We start from the raw sequence: 16871 nt of genomic DNA on the forward strand, positions 1-16871 counted from the left end.
ATAGGAGCCCTGCGCTAGCTATGCACCCCCTGCCCACCCAGCAGCAGCGGGGACGGCGGCAGTGTGGAGTTGTGCCCTGAGCTGCTACCAGGCAGACAGGGGGCATGCAGACAGTGCAGGGCTCCCGGCTGAAAGGCAGAAGGGCACAGAGCCCTGAGCCCACAGCAGGCAACCCACCACTGCCCCCCCTCTGCTCTGCTCTGCTCTTCTCTGCTCTGCTCATGCTATACTGCCAGGAGAGGGGAGTGCGGATGAAAGGTGGGTATGTGTCCCACCTTTACTTTTTGAAAAGTTGGTCACCCTAGCCCCCAGTGGCACAGGCAGCCTCTGCATGTGACAGACTGGGGTGGATGCAGGCAACACAGTGGCATATAGGGCAGTGAGTAGAAAGCAAAGCATCAGATCAAGCAGGGAGCATGGAGAAAGAAGCAGAACCCAGAGCAGCAGCTTAGGCAGCACAGGGCTGGTAGTAAAAAGCAGAGCTGTAAAATCGAGTAGGAGGAAGGAATTGGACTGACACTTGGGTAGGATACAGGGCCTGCCAAAAAGGTTGGCCTTCACTGTTTTAATCACTTGTATTTATTACAACAGCATCTAGGGACCATTTAAACACAAGACTCCATTACAATGGGCATGCAAAAATACAGAATAGCAGACAGCCCTTGTCCCAAAACATTTCTTAAAAAAAACTAAAAGACGTGGGGCTTGGTTTTTTTGTTCCAGTGGCTTTTTCGAAAATTCTATTCCAGATGTTTGATGATGGCAAATGTTGTGTTTTTCAAACGTTGTAGTACAGCAGAACCTGTTTGTAAATGAACGATTGGAAACAGCTCCAGCAGTCCACACTGAAACAATTAAGGTTCCAGTCCCAAAGAATATGTTCATGTAGATCTTTATCCTATTAGAGAGTACCATTCACTTGAATGGCATTTCAGACAATGTGTCCCATTGTAGGGTTATGGACTATATTAACAGGAATATGCATGGAAATAAGAATAAAGTTCAAGCTTATCTTCCTCACAGAACAGACCATATGCCAGTCAGAAACTAAATAAACCCAACTTTTGCAGCTGGTTCTATTGGAAGAGTACCAGAAGCTCTCTCTTCCCTCTTTAGCTACCTTGCTCGGACAATCTTCATACACAGTCTGATGATTTTAAATAAATAATGGAAGGAGAGGATGGCTCAAAGGATTTAGAGTAAGTTATAACACATAAACAAGGTTCAAGTGTTGATCAAACTTCAAGCAGTTTGTGACAGGAAAACATTTCCATCTGACTGCTTGATTAGTGCCACATTTGGAAAGAGCTGGTAGGTTCTGTACACAAGACAGAATGATTTTTGTCACAACTCTCACACATGTAGGCTTTCTTAGAAAACGATAAATGGACGGAGAATGGAACAGACTATTTTCTCACTCTTCCCATACAATCAAGGTTCATTCCACTGAAGAATAACACCTTATGTTACCATCTTGGTCCCTGCACTGATCAGCCTCAGCTTTAAGGATGAATTGGCCCTATTTTAAATTAGGCTCATGTAATGCTTCAAGATAAAAACTACCGGAAAATGTTAGATTTCCCTGATTCTGGTCAATACAACTTAGCAGTAACACAGATAAAGTACTGCGTTCTTTCCACAACTATTTTTCCCTGCTTTACAGAGAGAGAATACAAAAAGAAAAAAGGGATAGGAAGATAAGGATAGCAGAAAAAGAAAAAAAAGCAGATATAAACAAAAAATAGAAGAGAGAGGCTGCAACTGAGGGGGAAGACAGGGATAAACAAGGGCATGGGGACAGGGAAGGGAAGGATAATAATAGTTCAGCGTTTCCTCTTGTACTATGTAGTACAACTGTAGTTTTGCCAATAGGTTAGGCAAAGGATTTGTATAGGATAGTTTGGATAGGGATTATCCTGCCTCAGGCAGGGGGTTCAACTAGGTCACCTCTTGAAGTCCCTTGCAGCCCTACTTCTCTATGATTTGACTGAGTCTTAGTTGAAAATAATCTTGGCCACAAAGTTTATAGGTGAGCACTGGAGGTAATTTGGAGAATTACAGACAACTGAACTTATATCTATGTTTGGTTAACTGCTTAAGATTATCATTAAACAGGGTGAATACACCCCATTTTTGCTGAGCCAGCCCCAATTTAAATGCCTGTCCCAGACATCACTATAATTTCATAGTTAGTAGGGTCAGAAGGGACCTGAGCAGATCATCTAGTCCGACCCCCTGCCATGGCAGGAAAGAGTACTGGGGTCAAACGACCCCAACAAGGTGTTCATCTAGCCTCCTCTTAAAGACCCCCAGGGTAGGAGCCTGCACCACTTCTCTTGGAAGTTGGTTCCAGATCCTAGCTGTCCTGACCGTGAAGTAGCGCCTCCTGATGTCTAGCCTAAATCTACCCTCTGCCAGCTTGTGACCATTATTTCTAGTCACTCCTGGTAGTGCTCGGGGGAACAGGGACTTCCCCAATGCCTGCTGGTCCCCTCCAACCAGTTTGTAACAGGGCACTAGATCCCCCCTCAGCCTTCTCTTCTGGAGGCTGAACAGGTTCAGGTCTCATAGCCTCTCCTCGTAGGGTCTGCCCTGCTGCCCCCTGATCATGCGAGTGGCCCTCCTCTGGACCCTCTCCATGTTGTCCACATCCCTCCTGAAGTGCGGTGCCCAGAACTGGACGCAGTACTCCAGCTGCAGCCTGACCAGTGTCGCATAGAGGGGGAGGATCACCTCCTTGGACCTGCTTGAGCTGCATCTGTGGATGCATGACAAGGTGTGGTTGGCCTTCCTGACTGCATCCCCACACCGCCCGCCTATGTTCAGCTTGGCATCAATGATGACTCCAAGATCCTTTTGGTCCTGTTGGTACTTTCAAAACAATACTTTGTTCCCTATTCTGCAGAAGGCCCAGGGAAACAGGACTCCCCCATGATGCCTTCACTCTCTCCCTCATGCCCCTCAGCTGAGTCTGGGGCTCCTGTTCTCTCTCCCCAATGCATTCTGCTGAGACCAGAGCTCAGAGACAGATAAGCATGCTGAAAAGCAGGGTGGCTGAAGCATCCTATTTTGTGACCAGAGAAATAGTGTCACCCTATCATTAAAGTAACTGGGAATTCATGATCGGAGAGGGTCTCATCAGTAAGGTTTCTGCCAGGAAAGTGTGTCAATAATCTGTCAGAATTGCCTGAATGTGTCAATACACATTCACTCACTCGGTGAATAAAGAACCAGCTGACATAATTTGTTTAGACTTTCAAAAACTTAATACTAGGACCCTTGCAAGAAGCCCTTAAAGAAGCTAAATAGCCAAGGTTTGAGAGGCAAAGTACTGTCATAAATGAAACACTGTCCAAAAGATATGAAACAAAGGCAGGGATCAGTGATCAGTCTCCATCATGGGAAAATGCATACACTAGGGTATTTCATTCTAGGCCTCATGGTTTTTTAAATATTTTTTATGAATTAACTAGAAAGAAAAGTTAATAGGAAAGTTGCAAAATTTACAGGTTATCCAAAGTGACTTAAGTCCAGAGAGGGCTGTTAGTAACTTCAAAGGGATCTCACCAAGTTAGAAAGATGGATAACATTCAGTAATAACAAATGCAGACTAATGCCCACTGGAGGGAAATAAGTTAAACCGTTCATACATCTCACAGCTAAATTAACTGTTCAGGAGAAGGATCTATGCATCAATGTTAACAACACAGCAGGGGCCTTGACCCAAAGTAAAGCTGTAGCTGAAAGAGCCCACAAGATGCAAGGTCATTACTGACTCCAAGATGAACATGGGCTGGCAGTGTGGGGATGCAGTCAGAAAGCCCAACCGCCCCTTGTCATGCATCTAAAGATGCATCTCAAGCCAGTCCAGAGAGGTGATACTCCCCCTCTATGCAACTTTGGTCAGGCCACAGTTGGAGTACTGCATCCAGTACTGGACGCCGCACTTCAAAAGGGATGTGGTCAACCTGGAGAGGGTGCAGAGGAGGGCCACCCACTTGGTGAGAGAGCAGCAAGACAGACCCTACGAGGAGAGACTGAGGGACCTGAACCTGTTGAGCTTCAGCAAGAGGAGGCTGAGGGGGGACCTGGTGCTGCCTACAAACTCATCAGGGGAGATCAACAGCAAGTAGGTAGAGCCCTTTTCTCCCCAGCACCACCTGGGGTGACGAGGAACAATGGTAATAAGCTGATGGAGAATAGGTTTAGGTTAGAGATCAGAAAGCAATAGCTTACAGTTTGGGTGGCCAAAATCTGGAACCAGCTTCCCAGCAAAGTGGTCCTCACCCCTACCTTGGGCAAATTCAAGAGAAGGTTGGATGATCACCTGTCTGGGGTCTTGTGAACCCAGCATTCATTCCTGCCTGTGGCAGGGGGTCAGGCTAGATGATCTGTTCAGGTCCTTCCTGACCCTAGCTACTATGAAACTATGATGAGTAAGGACTAGGCTTAAAGATAAAGTAGAAAATGTTTGCAGGTCAACATATAGCTTAATGGTATCCTGCAATTTAAAAGTGTACAGCACTGGTCAATCCATTTATACAGGGCATGTGCAAGTGAGAGGCAATTTAGATTAAAATGATGAAAGACTTTAAAGAATATAGTATGAAGAGATATTGAAAAGATTAGGATCGTTCAGTTTAGAAAGGAGACTAATAAACCACAACGCAATAGACACATACAAAGCAATGGTACACAGGATGGTATATTTAGAGCTTCTGTTTTCTTTGTCTCATAAAAAAAGAACAAGGGAACTGGAGCAATCAGCACACTGCAGCTTAGCTTGTGCATTCCTGGTGATGGACCATAAAGCTATTTAGATTTTTGGTACAACACGGGCTTAGTACGTAATGGATACAATGACAATGTGACTATTAGGGAGGAGTTCCAAGGACATGAGGAAAGAAACCCGTTACAGATTAAGGCAACTGAAAGACAATTAGGCATTTCTCCACAGATCCTTCATAGTAGTAATACTCAGCTGCGGCTTTTTGTGTTTTTGGAACGCCACATGGGGTTTGCTTTTAGTGGAAAACACACTCACATTCAGCAAGCTGAATTTATACGGTATGGTATAAACAGATGGAACAACTTGGCCGAGTTGGAAGCAGCCTATTCTTCTTATACATGTTCTCACGCACTTGAAAAATGTCTCTAAGTGTATACTCTTGTTGTAGTACTGTGTTTAAAAGAGTCACTGCAAATAGGGATCATGTAGGTCACTCAAATATAAGCAGTGCACATTTTTATTTATTTTACCTCCCGGGCAAGGGGGATTTATGTTACCTCCAAATCGCAGGCCATTGATGCAACTGTGCAGTGTATCTGGCTTCAATGAAATCTGCTTACAAGAATTTAAACACTTACATATACATCACTAGTGTCTTGACAAGACATAACACTGTCATCAGGTTTTCTTAGCAAAAGTCAACAGGAATCACTACAAGACAGTGGGCCACATCTTCAGTTGGTGTTAATAGGCACAGAGGTGTGATAAGCTCTCTCTCAAAGGCATTTTAAGTCAGCGTAGCTCCTTGTAAGTCAACAGGACAACACCAATCCACATCAGCTGACAGTAGCATAATTACTGGGGGAGCAAACAGGGCATGAGGGCAGCTCTGAGGGGGCCCGTACTGCAGGGCTGCGGCAGCCTGAGCCCACACCAGTAGCTGCAGTAGTAACAGCTGCCGCCAGTGTAAGACTGCTCTCTCCCCTACCCGGTCTTCAGTGGTAAGCATAATCCACCCCGCCTTCCCTACTTCCCTGGGTGCTCAAGGTGCTTGCTATGACTCTGCCAGGTGATCAATAGATCCTTTGGGACTGTGCCTAGGTTCTTGTCCACAGGACTCCTCAGCAGCAGCAGGATGAGCCAGCTTCACATCATTGCTCCTGCGAAGCCCATGAGGAAGCAACACAACTGAGTGCCATCAGCTTTACAGCTGTGATCCTGGGAAGGCGGGAGAAAATGTGAAGAGCAGAGAAGGGAATATATGCTAGGAGTGGGCAGGAAGAAAACAAAACAAAGAGTAACAGGGGAAAATCAGAGGGGAGACGGACAAAGAAAAGCAAAGACAACCCAATACAAATGACACAGCGGTAGTACTTATTACTCCGAGAACAATTGTGGTCCCTTTCCTCCTTGGCCAAGCAGTATAAGCCCATTAACCTCCCCAGCCTAGGCATGATTCAAAACCTGGCTCTAGATCAGGGGCAGGTAAAATATGGGCTGTGGGCCAGATCCTGCCTGCCAGGCACTTTCAATCAGCCTACGGTGCCCACCAATGAACTGTACACCTCCCAGCCCTTCTGCCCGCAAGAGTGGGAGCAAGTCTTGTGCTCCTCACCATGATGTGCAGCGCTAGCTGGACCCACACGCTACTGGGCGGCAGTGCCTGCTCCGGGTACAAGCTCCCCCGCTTGCTGCTCCTGCTGCCACTGCTGGCAAGGCCTGCACAGCATGGGGTGGGGAGTGTGGGGGAGTCCCCACACCTCCCACCCTCCCTCACATCCCACAAACACTGGGTTGATGTGTTTATTTGTGATGTGAATGGGTGATGTGTTTATTTTTGTCTCTTTCTTAGGTAAGCCAGGGGGAAGGACTGAGAGAGAGAAATAAGGTGGCCAGAAATAAAATGGAGGAAAGAAAGACTCGGAGTAAAGAGGAATAGCTTGGTTTAGTAGAGAGGCTGCATCAAAAGAGGTAGCAGTCCAGTGGACAAGGAAAGTTAGCAACAAGAGCTGTCTGAAGCCAAATGTTCTCAAGAAACTGTGCATTTCAGTGCAGTGCTGTCTTAAGACTTTTCTGCTAAAGTAGGCAGTAGTATAAACTTAAGGGGGAGGTTGAGGAGCAAGTGAGGCACCAGCCCTGGATGCCAACTTGGGGAAGAGGGTGCAAAATTTCCAACTCCTGCTGTCACCATTACCCCAGCCAGCACAGCCCCAAGTACCGCCACTGTCCAGGACACAAAGCTGCCCAATTAAGTCTGATAGCTCATTCTGGTTGCATCTACATGAGATGCTACTATGCAGTAGCAACGAGCTACTGCGCAGTAGCAGTGGGGGGGCACTAACCATGATGTGACACTACCGTACAGTTGAAACAGAAAAAAAAAAATGTGCAGGGATCCTACTGTACAGTAACACTGGTTACTGTGCAGTCATTTAGTACTTGGATATGATAACAACTGTGCAGTCCTCCACTCATGTAGACACGGCCTCTGAGGACTTCTGAAAACCTTAGTTTCAGTCCCTGGGAAAATTTAGTTTAGGGCTGGAAAGAGAAAATGGTAACTGAAAGTTTCACCCAGATTTTAAACCACACTTGAATTGCTCATCAGAACAATGCATTGAGCCGATACAGCACCTTCCATCAGTATATCTCATGGTGCTTTGTGAAAGAATTCATTATCTGTATCCTCGTGTTGTAGGTGGAGATATTAAAGTACAGTGAGGAATAACTGCGCTGCCCGCTATCACCCAGCAAGTCAATGGCAGAGTGAGAAATAGCGTGCTGAACTTGTTCCAAGTCCAGGTTCCAAGCCATTGCTGCATCCATTGGGATACACTGCTTGAGAAGTCAGGTAGGAGGCAGTCCCAAATGGGGTCCACCTAGACCAAGACATCTGCAAGGTTAGAATGTTATCAACTCCCTCAACATTTTTGAAATCCCATCAGTTTTGCTTTCTGAAGGACCCATGCTCTTACAATGCATTTAATTTCCAATTATACAGCGTTTTGGTACCCCAGTTGTGTGTTTTGATCTCACAATGGATTTATGCTTTCCATAGCCCGGATTTCCTTCAGTTCTTGCTGTAACTATTTTTATTTGTCCACCTTTTCTTGTATTTTCTATCAAATGGAAAAATAAGTCCACAACGAAATCCTCACATTCGTTCTTTGTTATTCTTGCAATTCTAGTATCTACTCTGTGTGTTGGTGGTGATGGTAGCGGTGGTGGTAGTGACAATTGTATAATTAAAACAGCATACAGTATCCTCTGAATCTTTTTTCTTAACTTTTAACTCTCAGTTTTTCTTACAGCTCTAGACCTCTAGTGGCGTTCGAGTATAAATGCTGCACTCCATTATATCAATTGACCCACTGACCTACTGAGAGTTCCTGCATTTTTTCACAAGTCCTCTTTATCACATCTGTTACCTTATGTTCCCGACCATCCCTTAAATTAATCTAACAAAAAACTTACCATGGCAAGCGACATTTAATCAGAAGATTATTTGTAAAATAGCCCAAATATGTACTAGTACTATGCTTGGGGCAGAACTGCTTTTATATTTTCTGAGCCTATGATGCATCTTAATCCTTCAGGACCAGATCTTCAAAAATTGAATGAACAAAAGTGCCAAGCCGTCATCAGCTCCCAGACATGTACATAGGCACCTAAATTGATATTTAGTTGATATTTGACCTATTTTAGAAATCTAGCCCTACATTTTTATCTTTAAGGGATTCAACCACAAGTCCTTCTCATTAGCATCCCATTAGTAGGAACTGTGTGGCTTACTCCCATGTGACTACAAATCTAAGTTATCATTTTAGCATTAAATCTGGATACTAGGGACTAGATTTTGAGTTTATTTCATAATTTCTAGGGTTCCTAAACTGCACTGATGACGGGCCTGATTCTGAGACTACTAACGTTGATGTAAATCAGGAGTAGAGAAACAGCCAGTTTTGTTACCTCCATAAAATGACTATGAATCCTCAAAAGGAATAAACCAGCATAGCTCTTCTAGGGAAAGAAATTACACATAAACCAGTAGAAGTGATCAGAGAAACTGGTTCAAATCCATAACACAACGGAAGCTCAGTGCACATAAACCGCTTTAAAAATGGCAAAAACCAGTTTATGATAAACCTGGATGGATGTAGTATCAGACTCAACTGATTCAGGTTGAACTGGTTTATTGAACTTGTGTCCCAAATCCCCTCCAGATTCAAGTTAACTCAGTCCCCCAGCATCCCAGGATGCTTTGCACCTCCCCAGCAACCCCCCAACCCCATCCCTCCCCCTCCGCACCACAGAATGGGGCTAACCTTGGCCAAGTTCTCTGTTCCAGTCCAGCAGGGAGACATACTCTAATGCACCCCACCTTTGGGTCTGGGCCACTGCAGGCATGTGGCTTCATTTCTGGAATCACAAGTGAATGTGTGTTCACTTGCTTATCTGTTCGATCTATGCAGCTTAAACTAACCTGAAAAGATTGAATCAGTTCGGCATTGGGCTTTTTGACTGTCTCTACTTAGCCCTACAGTCAAAGGGGCTACCTTAACTGCACCAGATGAAGAAATGGCTCATTAATATGAGTGAGAGAAAAATCAGACTCTTAGTTTTTACCTTTTTTAAAATAATCCTTACAAGAAAACAAACCATACTGTGCTCATTAGGATCTTGCAAATATGGAAAAATACATTCTTTGGATCTTGCTTTTTTTTTTTGGAAAGTTAATTTCAATTATAAAAAACTTAAAAGATCCATGTATTTAGATAAATTATTACGTCTAACAGAGGAACACAACCTGGTAGAATTGGTTACTGGAGATAAGCAGCGTTCCCAGTGCGCTTTCATGGAAAGAAAGGAAAGACAAACAAAAGATTATAGTGTCTGTGCTTAAAAAACAGAAACATCTGCTAGAAAGAGAGGATTGTGTCAGATCTTCTTATGAACTGAGCATTTACATCAAGTTGGATGGCTATGCAGTGACTGAGCATAAAGTCACGGTGAGTTTAATGTTCAGGCCATATGTTTATATAATGGATGCCTTCCATGCACAAAGGAAACTAGCTTTGGTATATGCACTGATATGGGCTTTGTCACTCTATAGCTGTGATAACTGCGTTTACAAGGGCAGAGTAAGGATGGATTAGCACATCCCTTCCAGGAAGGAGAGCTTGCTGGCTAACTAGATTCAGAAAGCAAAAGCTTTGTTATTTATTAATATTTGTTCCCCTTTCAGGAACAATGAGAAAATCATCAATAGGTCTCTTTCATTAGAAGTTTTATTCCAAAGAAGTAAAGTGTTATTTTCTAAATATTCCCTTTGTCACTGAACAATATTTACCCTTCTCACCCACAAGACTTCAAAACAAATGTTTTAAAACTGTCTCAGACTAAAGGAAAACAACCAGAAAAGGAATGTGCCCTAGCCTTACAGCTTGTGTTTCCAGCCAATATTTTGCAATGGGCTCACCTAACTAAAATATACAGTAAAGGCAGTTTAGAGGCTTTCATGACACCAATACAAATAAAAACAAGTTAGTACTCTTCTCACTTGGTCTAACTTCCCAGAAATCTGTTCAATTATATAGTCATTTATCCATTTTCACCCTCCCAATTATGCACATCTATAAGCAGTTGATAAATCTCTCTGACCCAGGCAGAGCAGCACTGGATACCTTTGTAGTTTATTTTTTATTGCCATTTTTTTCAAGTGTTCCAGCGCTCTAATCAACTCTGATTCTGCAAAGATCGACTCACGGGAGCAATCATGTCATGGGCAGCCTTTGCCAGAGACTTCAGTCAGACCATTTGTAGCACGATTAACTCCTGTAGTGTGATCTTTGCACAATCAGGACCTTAGGGTCTCATTGAAGTTAATGGGACTCATCTTTCAGTGGCTTCTAAATCAAGCCTTTAAAGAACTACTTAGCCTTGTAGGCAACTCTTGAAATATTACCTGTTTATGTGGAACTTTGTCACTTATTAGTTTAATAGTAGTTCTGCTTGCATAGGCTATTGCTTATGTTCTGTGATTTTCTTACCTGCATTTGTGCCACTAAATGTATTCACGTGATAGTAAGGTCTTTCATAAATACACCCTGCATACAACTTTTCCACAGATCATGAAATCCTAATCCTTTTCTGACATCAGGACTGTTTAGACAAAACCCAAATGTGATGTTGATGTTGTAGGGGATCATGGCTTCAATGGGAATAAAAACTGTCAAGAAGTCAAACTCCTAGCAGCTCTATAAAATCCATTGCCACACAAAATGTATTCAACTAAAAAAGACTGGTATGAGAAATACAAAAAAAAAAAAAAGGATAGGTAAACCAAACTGCAGTCTAATCTTACAAATCCTTCATCAGGTGTCTAGCCTGATTGATTTTAATGGGAGGCACAACCATTTAAATTTAAATATAGACAGGCTTGGTAAGGGAGAAGAAGTGCGTAGGAATATTTCCCACAAAGCATCAAGCTGCACATTAGGCAGTCAGAAAAACTAACTACTTGTATTTTTTCCATTCATGATAGGAAATCTGCCAAAACATGGCCTCTTAAAAATTAAGAGCTACAAGAAGACCTAATTTGCTAAAGGAAGTGGGGGGAATAATTTGTATTGTACCAGGTCAGTAACAAGTGACTTGTTATAGAACAATCTCAGGCGATAATCCTGATCGCAGGTCCTGTGAGTAGTTCCAAAGATGTCAATGGAGATACTTGCATACATTAGGCTATTTATGTGTGTAAGGGTTTTCAGGACAGTTAGTAATGTTATAATGGTATATGCACACACACACACACACACACACACACACACACACACACACACACACACAGACACACACACACACAGACACACACTTCCTCCCATCATGTGCCAGTGCTTTTTGGATTTGGCTCACCCACGTATAAGAGTTTGTGCTGCCCTTCATGTTACTTTCCAGTGTTAGAAGGGAAGAAAACAGGCCCACAAAAAAGGGAGGCACCCAGAAAAACTAAGTGGGTGATGTTTTTTGCTCTCAAGGTTTCCTTCCTCCCTCTTACATTTTTATAGACCTGCATTTCCTGCAGCCTTAATGCGACTAGAAAGTGGAATTCGTGTTGTTCTGCCTACCTTAGCTTCTTACAGTCGGAGCCTAACCTCACCTGCACAACTCAGACCTCTCAAAACGCAAAGGAGCAAAAGGCTGGTGTGTCCTGTAAATAAGGCCAGTCACTCAGGGGAGAGCTATCACCAGTTTGGATACTTTCTATGTACACATGGGCTAGGGACAGATATTACACATAGACCAGTTTCAGTGATCAGACACTGGTTTAAACCTGTAACAGAACAGATGTTCAGTGCACATAAACCAGCTTGAAAATGGCTGAAACCAGTTTGAGCTAAATCTGGTTGAATGTAGTATCCAACTTAACTGATTTGGGTCAAACCAGTTTATGCGATGGCTGTCCTAGACCATGGTGGGCTAAAAGTGGATCCACTTTAAGTGGAACCAGGTCTCCAACTTCTGAGTTGCCAGCAGCTCAAATCCCTGCACAAACAGGGAAAATGTGAAAACGTGACAGTAATTTAAAACAGTCACTTCTCTTTTAAAACCTCTTATTACAGCCATTGCATGTTATTGTTTTAAGAAGTACTATAATTGAGTTCTAGTTCCGACTCCAGTATTGCCTCAGTCTGACCTTGGGCAAGACACTTGGTCTCTTTGAGGTTCAGTTTGCGCAGCTGTAGAATTCAGTAAAAAATCAGAACTTCACAGAAAACCAGATGCTACATCTGAGCTGAGGTTTCCTGGGTCAAAAAATAAAGCCAAAACAAAACGAACACAAATCGTTACTTGAAAAAATGCAACCTCTATCCCTATCCCACTGCTGCAAATTCCTAAGCATATTACAGTAAACTCAGGAGGACTCCATGACAAAAATGCCATATGCATTGAAAATAAATCATTCTATAAGCCCTTAGATAGAGTATAGCATGAGAATTTCAGATAAATATGTTTCTAAGTGAGTGAGTTCCAACCAAAAGTTAAAAGTGCCAAAGCTAATAGCTGTGTATGTTGAAATGAGCAGACAAAAGCCCTTTACAGCTACAAAATCAAAGAGAGGCAGAAGGAATCAGAGGAAAGTACAATGGATGAGAAATACTGTTCTAGTTTCCATGTTCATTTCTGCCAAGTGACACTTTGGACACATTTCTTCACTTCTTTGTGCCTTGTTTACCCCAGTCATAAATTTGGGATGATGGTACTGATCAGCTTTATAAAGCACTTTGAGAGCCAGGGAAATGGTATGAAAGTTGAGGTAACACGCCTTTTATATTCCTTCCCAATGAATTATGTGCTCACAGTTCTACTGGACTTTACAACACTATTGCTGTCTGAATGAACAGAGGGTTTGCTAATATTTCACCTGACATTTGATTTATAAACCCATCAGCCATAATAGTGCAATTGTCAGGGATGCTTCCTGGAACATTGTACATGGAAACAGGTAACTCTTTTATTAGATGTGTTTAACTTCAGCACCAATAAAAAGGACGCTTCCTGTAAAGTGATCAGTAATTTGTCTCCAAAATTCTTTGAAATTAGCAAACCAATCTTGAATTTAGCAGAAATTACCATATGCCAGATCAGGTAAAGGCGCCAATACCATATCACATTCTAAATGTATCCTGGCACCTTTGCTCTCTGCACCTCAATAAGACTCACTGATTTGTTGGGGCTTTCTAGTGTACAGTAGAGGAACACTAGTACATTGTTCCGATCCGACACAAAAATGCAATATTTAAACTTGCACCAGATTATTTCTTTCTTGCTTTGTTACAGACATCAGGTGCTTTCTCTCTACAGGTGTCTGTCAGGTCAAAAAACTTAATTCTCTTAATGCAGTCACTGTGAAAGACACCAGACTGTAAACACTGTGGTGTCTTCAGATCTGTTTGTACAGTACTTGGGGCAAAGGAGTCTCAGTCCTGCTCCTGAATCTTGTGGGTGTTACTTTGCTATAAATATTGGATAGTGAAATTAAGTTTATAAAACAAGTGCAGCACTGGCAGCAGGAGAGTAAACGTTGGTATTCTTCACTACTAGTGTGCCTCAACCCTGACTTGTTGGGACCACTTCTAAGGATGAAAGGGTTATACTGTACTGACCATGTCACCTTTGACCTGTAACTGGACTTACTAATAGCAAGCACACCAAGATCATTTCTATATAGCACTCCTTATCTGTGAATCCCAAAGAGCTTTTGCAAGTCCAGACTGCATTATACACATTTCATGCAGGTATAAACCAAGCAAGAAAGACCCTTGCCCAAGATCATGCAGTACCTCAACAACAGAAGCACAGTGCTCCTGGGTCTCAGTCCAGTGCACTGTCCTGTCAACCACAGTGTCAACTGGTGAGTGCCATATTTATCACCTTGGGGCAGGCCTGAGCCGCCCAGCTCATTTCACATAAGCTGTAAACTACTTAGATCAGTGGTTTTTAACTGTTTTAGACTCAAGACAGCCCTCGTTAGACTCCAGGCACCCTTCAGAAAAAAGCCAGCTCTTAGTTTTCATTCATTTTTGACTATGGAAAAACAGTACACCAACTGTTCCAATGCAAAGTACTCAAAAAGACCACAACAGATCCAATTTTTTTTTTTGACACTGTGGATTCTTACTTGCAATCATTAGGCTCATCTTGAAAATCGTGTTTGTAAACCTAACAGTGCTATCATTGTGCAGCATCCCCCAGCATTCCTAAAAGGATCCCAAGGGAGCCCAGGGTGCCGTAGCACCCAGGCTGAGAATCCCTGGCTTAGATCTGCAGTCACTGCCCGACTAGATCAGGAGTTGAACTGATAAGAGCTCCCTGTCTCATTCCAGCCTCTTGAGAACTTCAGCCCTCTAAGATCACTTGAATTGTAAATGTGTCCTGAACGGGACAACTAATATACATGAAGCAGTTAAAGGCCTCACATTCACACATGCATCCCTCCTTCAAACCTAGTCTCCTGGCTGGAGCACTTTGAGAAGCTGACATCACCCAAGGGGGCCTGGCTGAGAGTGCTGTAATTCAGCATAGGAGTACCCTATATGGTCTTACCCGATTCACAGGCTCCTTTCTGGATCTGGATGACAGCTGGCAACCCCTGCTGCAAAGCCTTGCGGCTCACCGCCTTCAGCTGGCACACATTGTCGTAGGTCCTGCCGTCGCTACCACACACCTGGTAGCTGAGTTTACACTGGCACACCCCTTTGGCAAAGCGCTTGCCCATGGGGTATCTGCAATCCAGGCTATCCCCACACGGCGGGTCCTCCTTGCGGCCACAGGAATCACCTTCTCCCGCAGCACAAATAAGGCAGCAGTTGCAGTGATCAGGAACATAGCCGCTGGGGCAACTAGGGCTTGGGCACTTGGAGACATCGCAACGAGCAGGGCACTTGCCACGAGCCCCAGAAGGCTCTGCAAAGACTGGGCTAAAAGTTAACGCCAGCAGAAACAAAGGGCTCAGCCAAGACCCCCTCATTGCTAGCAAACTATACTCAAGAAGAGAGAAAAAATGCAAATCTTAGTATATGATGATAGGGGAAAGAGAGAAAACATGCAGTTAATAATGCAGTGAGGGAATGAAAGAGGGAAAGCCGTGTTTTGTAAAGAAAAGAAAATAGCTAATATTCCCTTCCAGTTGTGGTCCCCTGAGTTCCTGCTGCTATGACAGTGATCTCACTGATACAGAAAGGAGCAATAAGTGGGTGGGGAAATGAGAGACTAGAAAGAGATTAAAACAAAAGTCACAAAGAAAAGGCTGAATTAGTCCATCCAGGTACAGAGAATATGCAGTAGCCTAGCTGCTCTTCAGGACTAGTCTGCAAAATTAAAATCCTGAAAGCACTGGAAACCTACACACACACTCATGCACAGGCTCTGTCTCTCCAGCTCTGCAGAAAGGCTGGGCAGTGTAGAAAGGTTTTTCAGGCAACGGCAGGAGAAAAAGTTGCAAGAGGCAGTTAAAGCAAAAGCCAGCAAAGCAAGATAGTTATATGTGAGAGGTGGCTGCTGCTGCTTCCTAGGAGCCGTCAGCAGCTGTGCAGCCAGAACCAGCTGCACAGAGCTCAGCTGGAGCCAGCAGCCGAACCCCACCCACCGCGGGGAGGGCCTCTGCACTGCTTCATCAGGCCGGGGTCAGAAGCCAGTTGGGTTTAGAGCAAGGGGAAATGATTAGGTTTACTTTGGGACAGAGACTCCCTTTTGAATGTTTGCATAGCCATAGCAACTATTGGTAAACCAGGCTCTGAAGAGCAAGGATAAGAAGCAGGGCTGAACTCAGCACTGCAGGGATTTGAGACAGCGCTACAGCATGTGTAAATGGTGGCTGAAAGAAAGGGTTCAAAACTCCTTTGACATGCCATTCCCTGAATCGTGGAAATGCCCGGCAGCTTCATCTTCCTCCAGTTTCTCCCATATTTTCCTCTCAGCTTTGCCATAATTAAGTACATGCTCAAATACCATATTTTCTCACATAGAGCACACCCTGGGATATAATACGCACCTTGTTTCTAAAAGGCAAAATGAAGGGGGAAAAAATGTCCTTGGAGCAAGGAACTGAGACGCTAAGGAGGCAAGGGAGCTTATTGCTCCCTTCCCTGTGGATCACTGCAGATTTTGCTTTTGGTTTCATGCACTCGGCAGCAGAACCTTCTCTTACTGCATTGCTTGCATAGAATGGGCACTTCAATTTCCAGCAGCTGTTTTTTTGGGGGACGGGCATGTATTGTATATGAGAAAATATGGTGTGTTGTTGCTAGTGCTATCACTATCGTTGTTGTGGTGGTGGTTATAAAGAAGGTGAGAGGCAGACCTAGCTTTTAACACGAAACAGTCTGCACCCCAACTGCAGGCCAGGCTTCTAACTCTGGCATGTTAACAGGGAGCTCTTGTGATCTCCACCCCTATTCATGCCCCCTCGGGATCTGACTCAGGAGTTACTCAGTGCTAGTCACTTGTTCTTTTTCTCCACATCTTAAATGTCACTGATCTTTGCTAACTCCCTTTTCCATGGCCTGCTGCCTTGTGCAATCTCTTCTGTCTTCTATTCTTCAGAAACACAAATTTAAAGCTCCTGCAGATGTGAATGCAA

At 43.7% G+C, this 16871-nt stretch overlaps 1 protein-coding gene across 2 annotated transcripts in view; it reads right to left on the reverse strand.

Annotated features, from left to right (window-relative positions):
- The window catches only part of HTRA3 (HtrA serine peptidase 3), a 58004-nt gene extending 42170 nt beyond the window's left edge, over positions 1 to 15834 (reverse strand). Inside the window, exon 1 of one of the 2 annotated variants that reach the window (XM_019526415.1) lies at positions 14837 to 15831. In XM_019526415.1, the coding sequence (XP_019381960.1) occupies positions 14837 to 15260 (424 nt within the window). In that variant the 5' untranslated portion in view covers positions 15261 to 15831. Of the gene's footprint in view, positions 1 to 14836 lie in introns of both variants that reach the window. The other variant, XM_019526416.1, reaches the window with a different exon arrangement.
- Between the last annotated feature and the right edge of the window lie 1037 nt (positions 15835 to 16871).

The sequence above is a fragment of the Gavialis gangeticus genome, unplaced genomic scaffold, assembly GCF_001723915.1.
Source record: "Gavialis gangeticus isolate Ggan-Ray unplaced genomic scaffold, GavGan_comp1, whole genome shotgun sequence".
NCBI lineage: Eukaryota > Metazoa > Chordata > Crocodylia > Gavialidae > Gavialis > Gavialis gangeticus.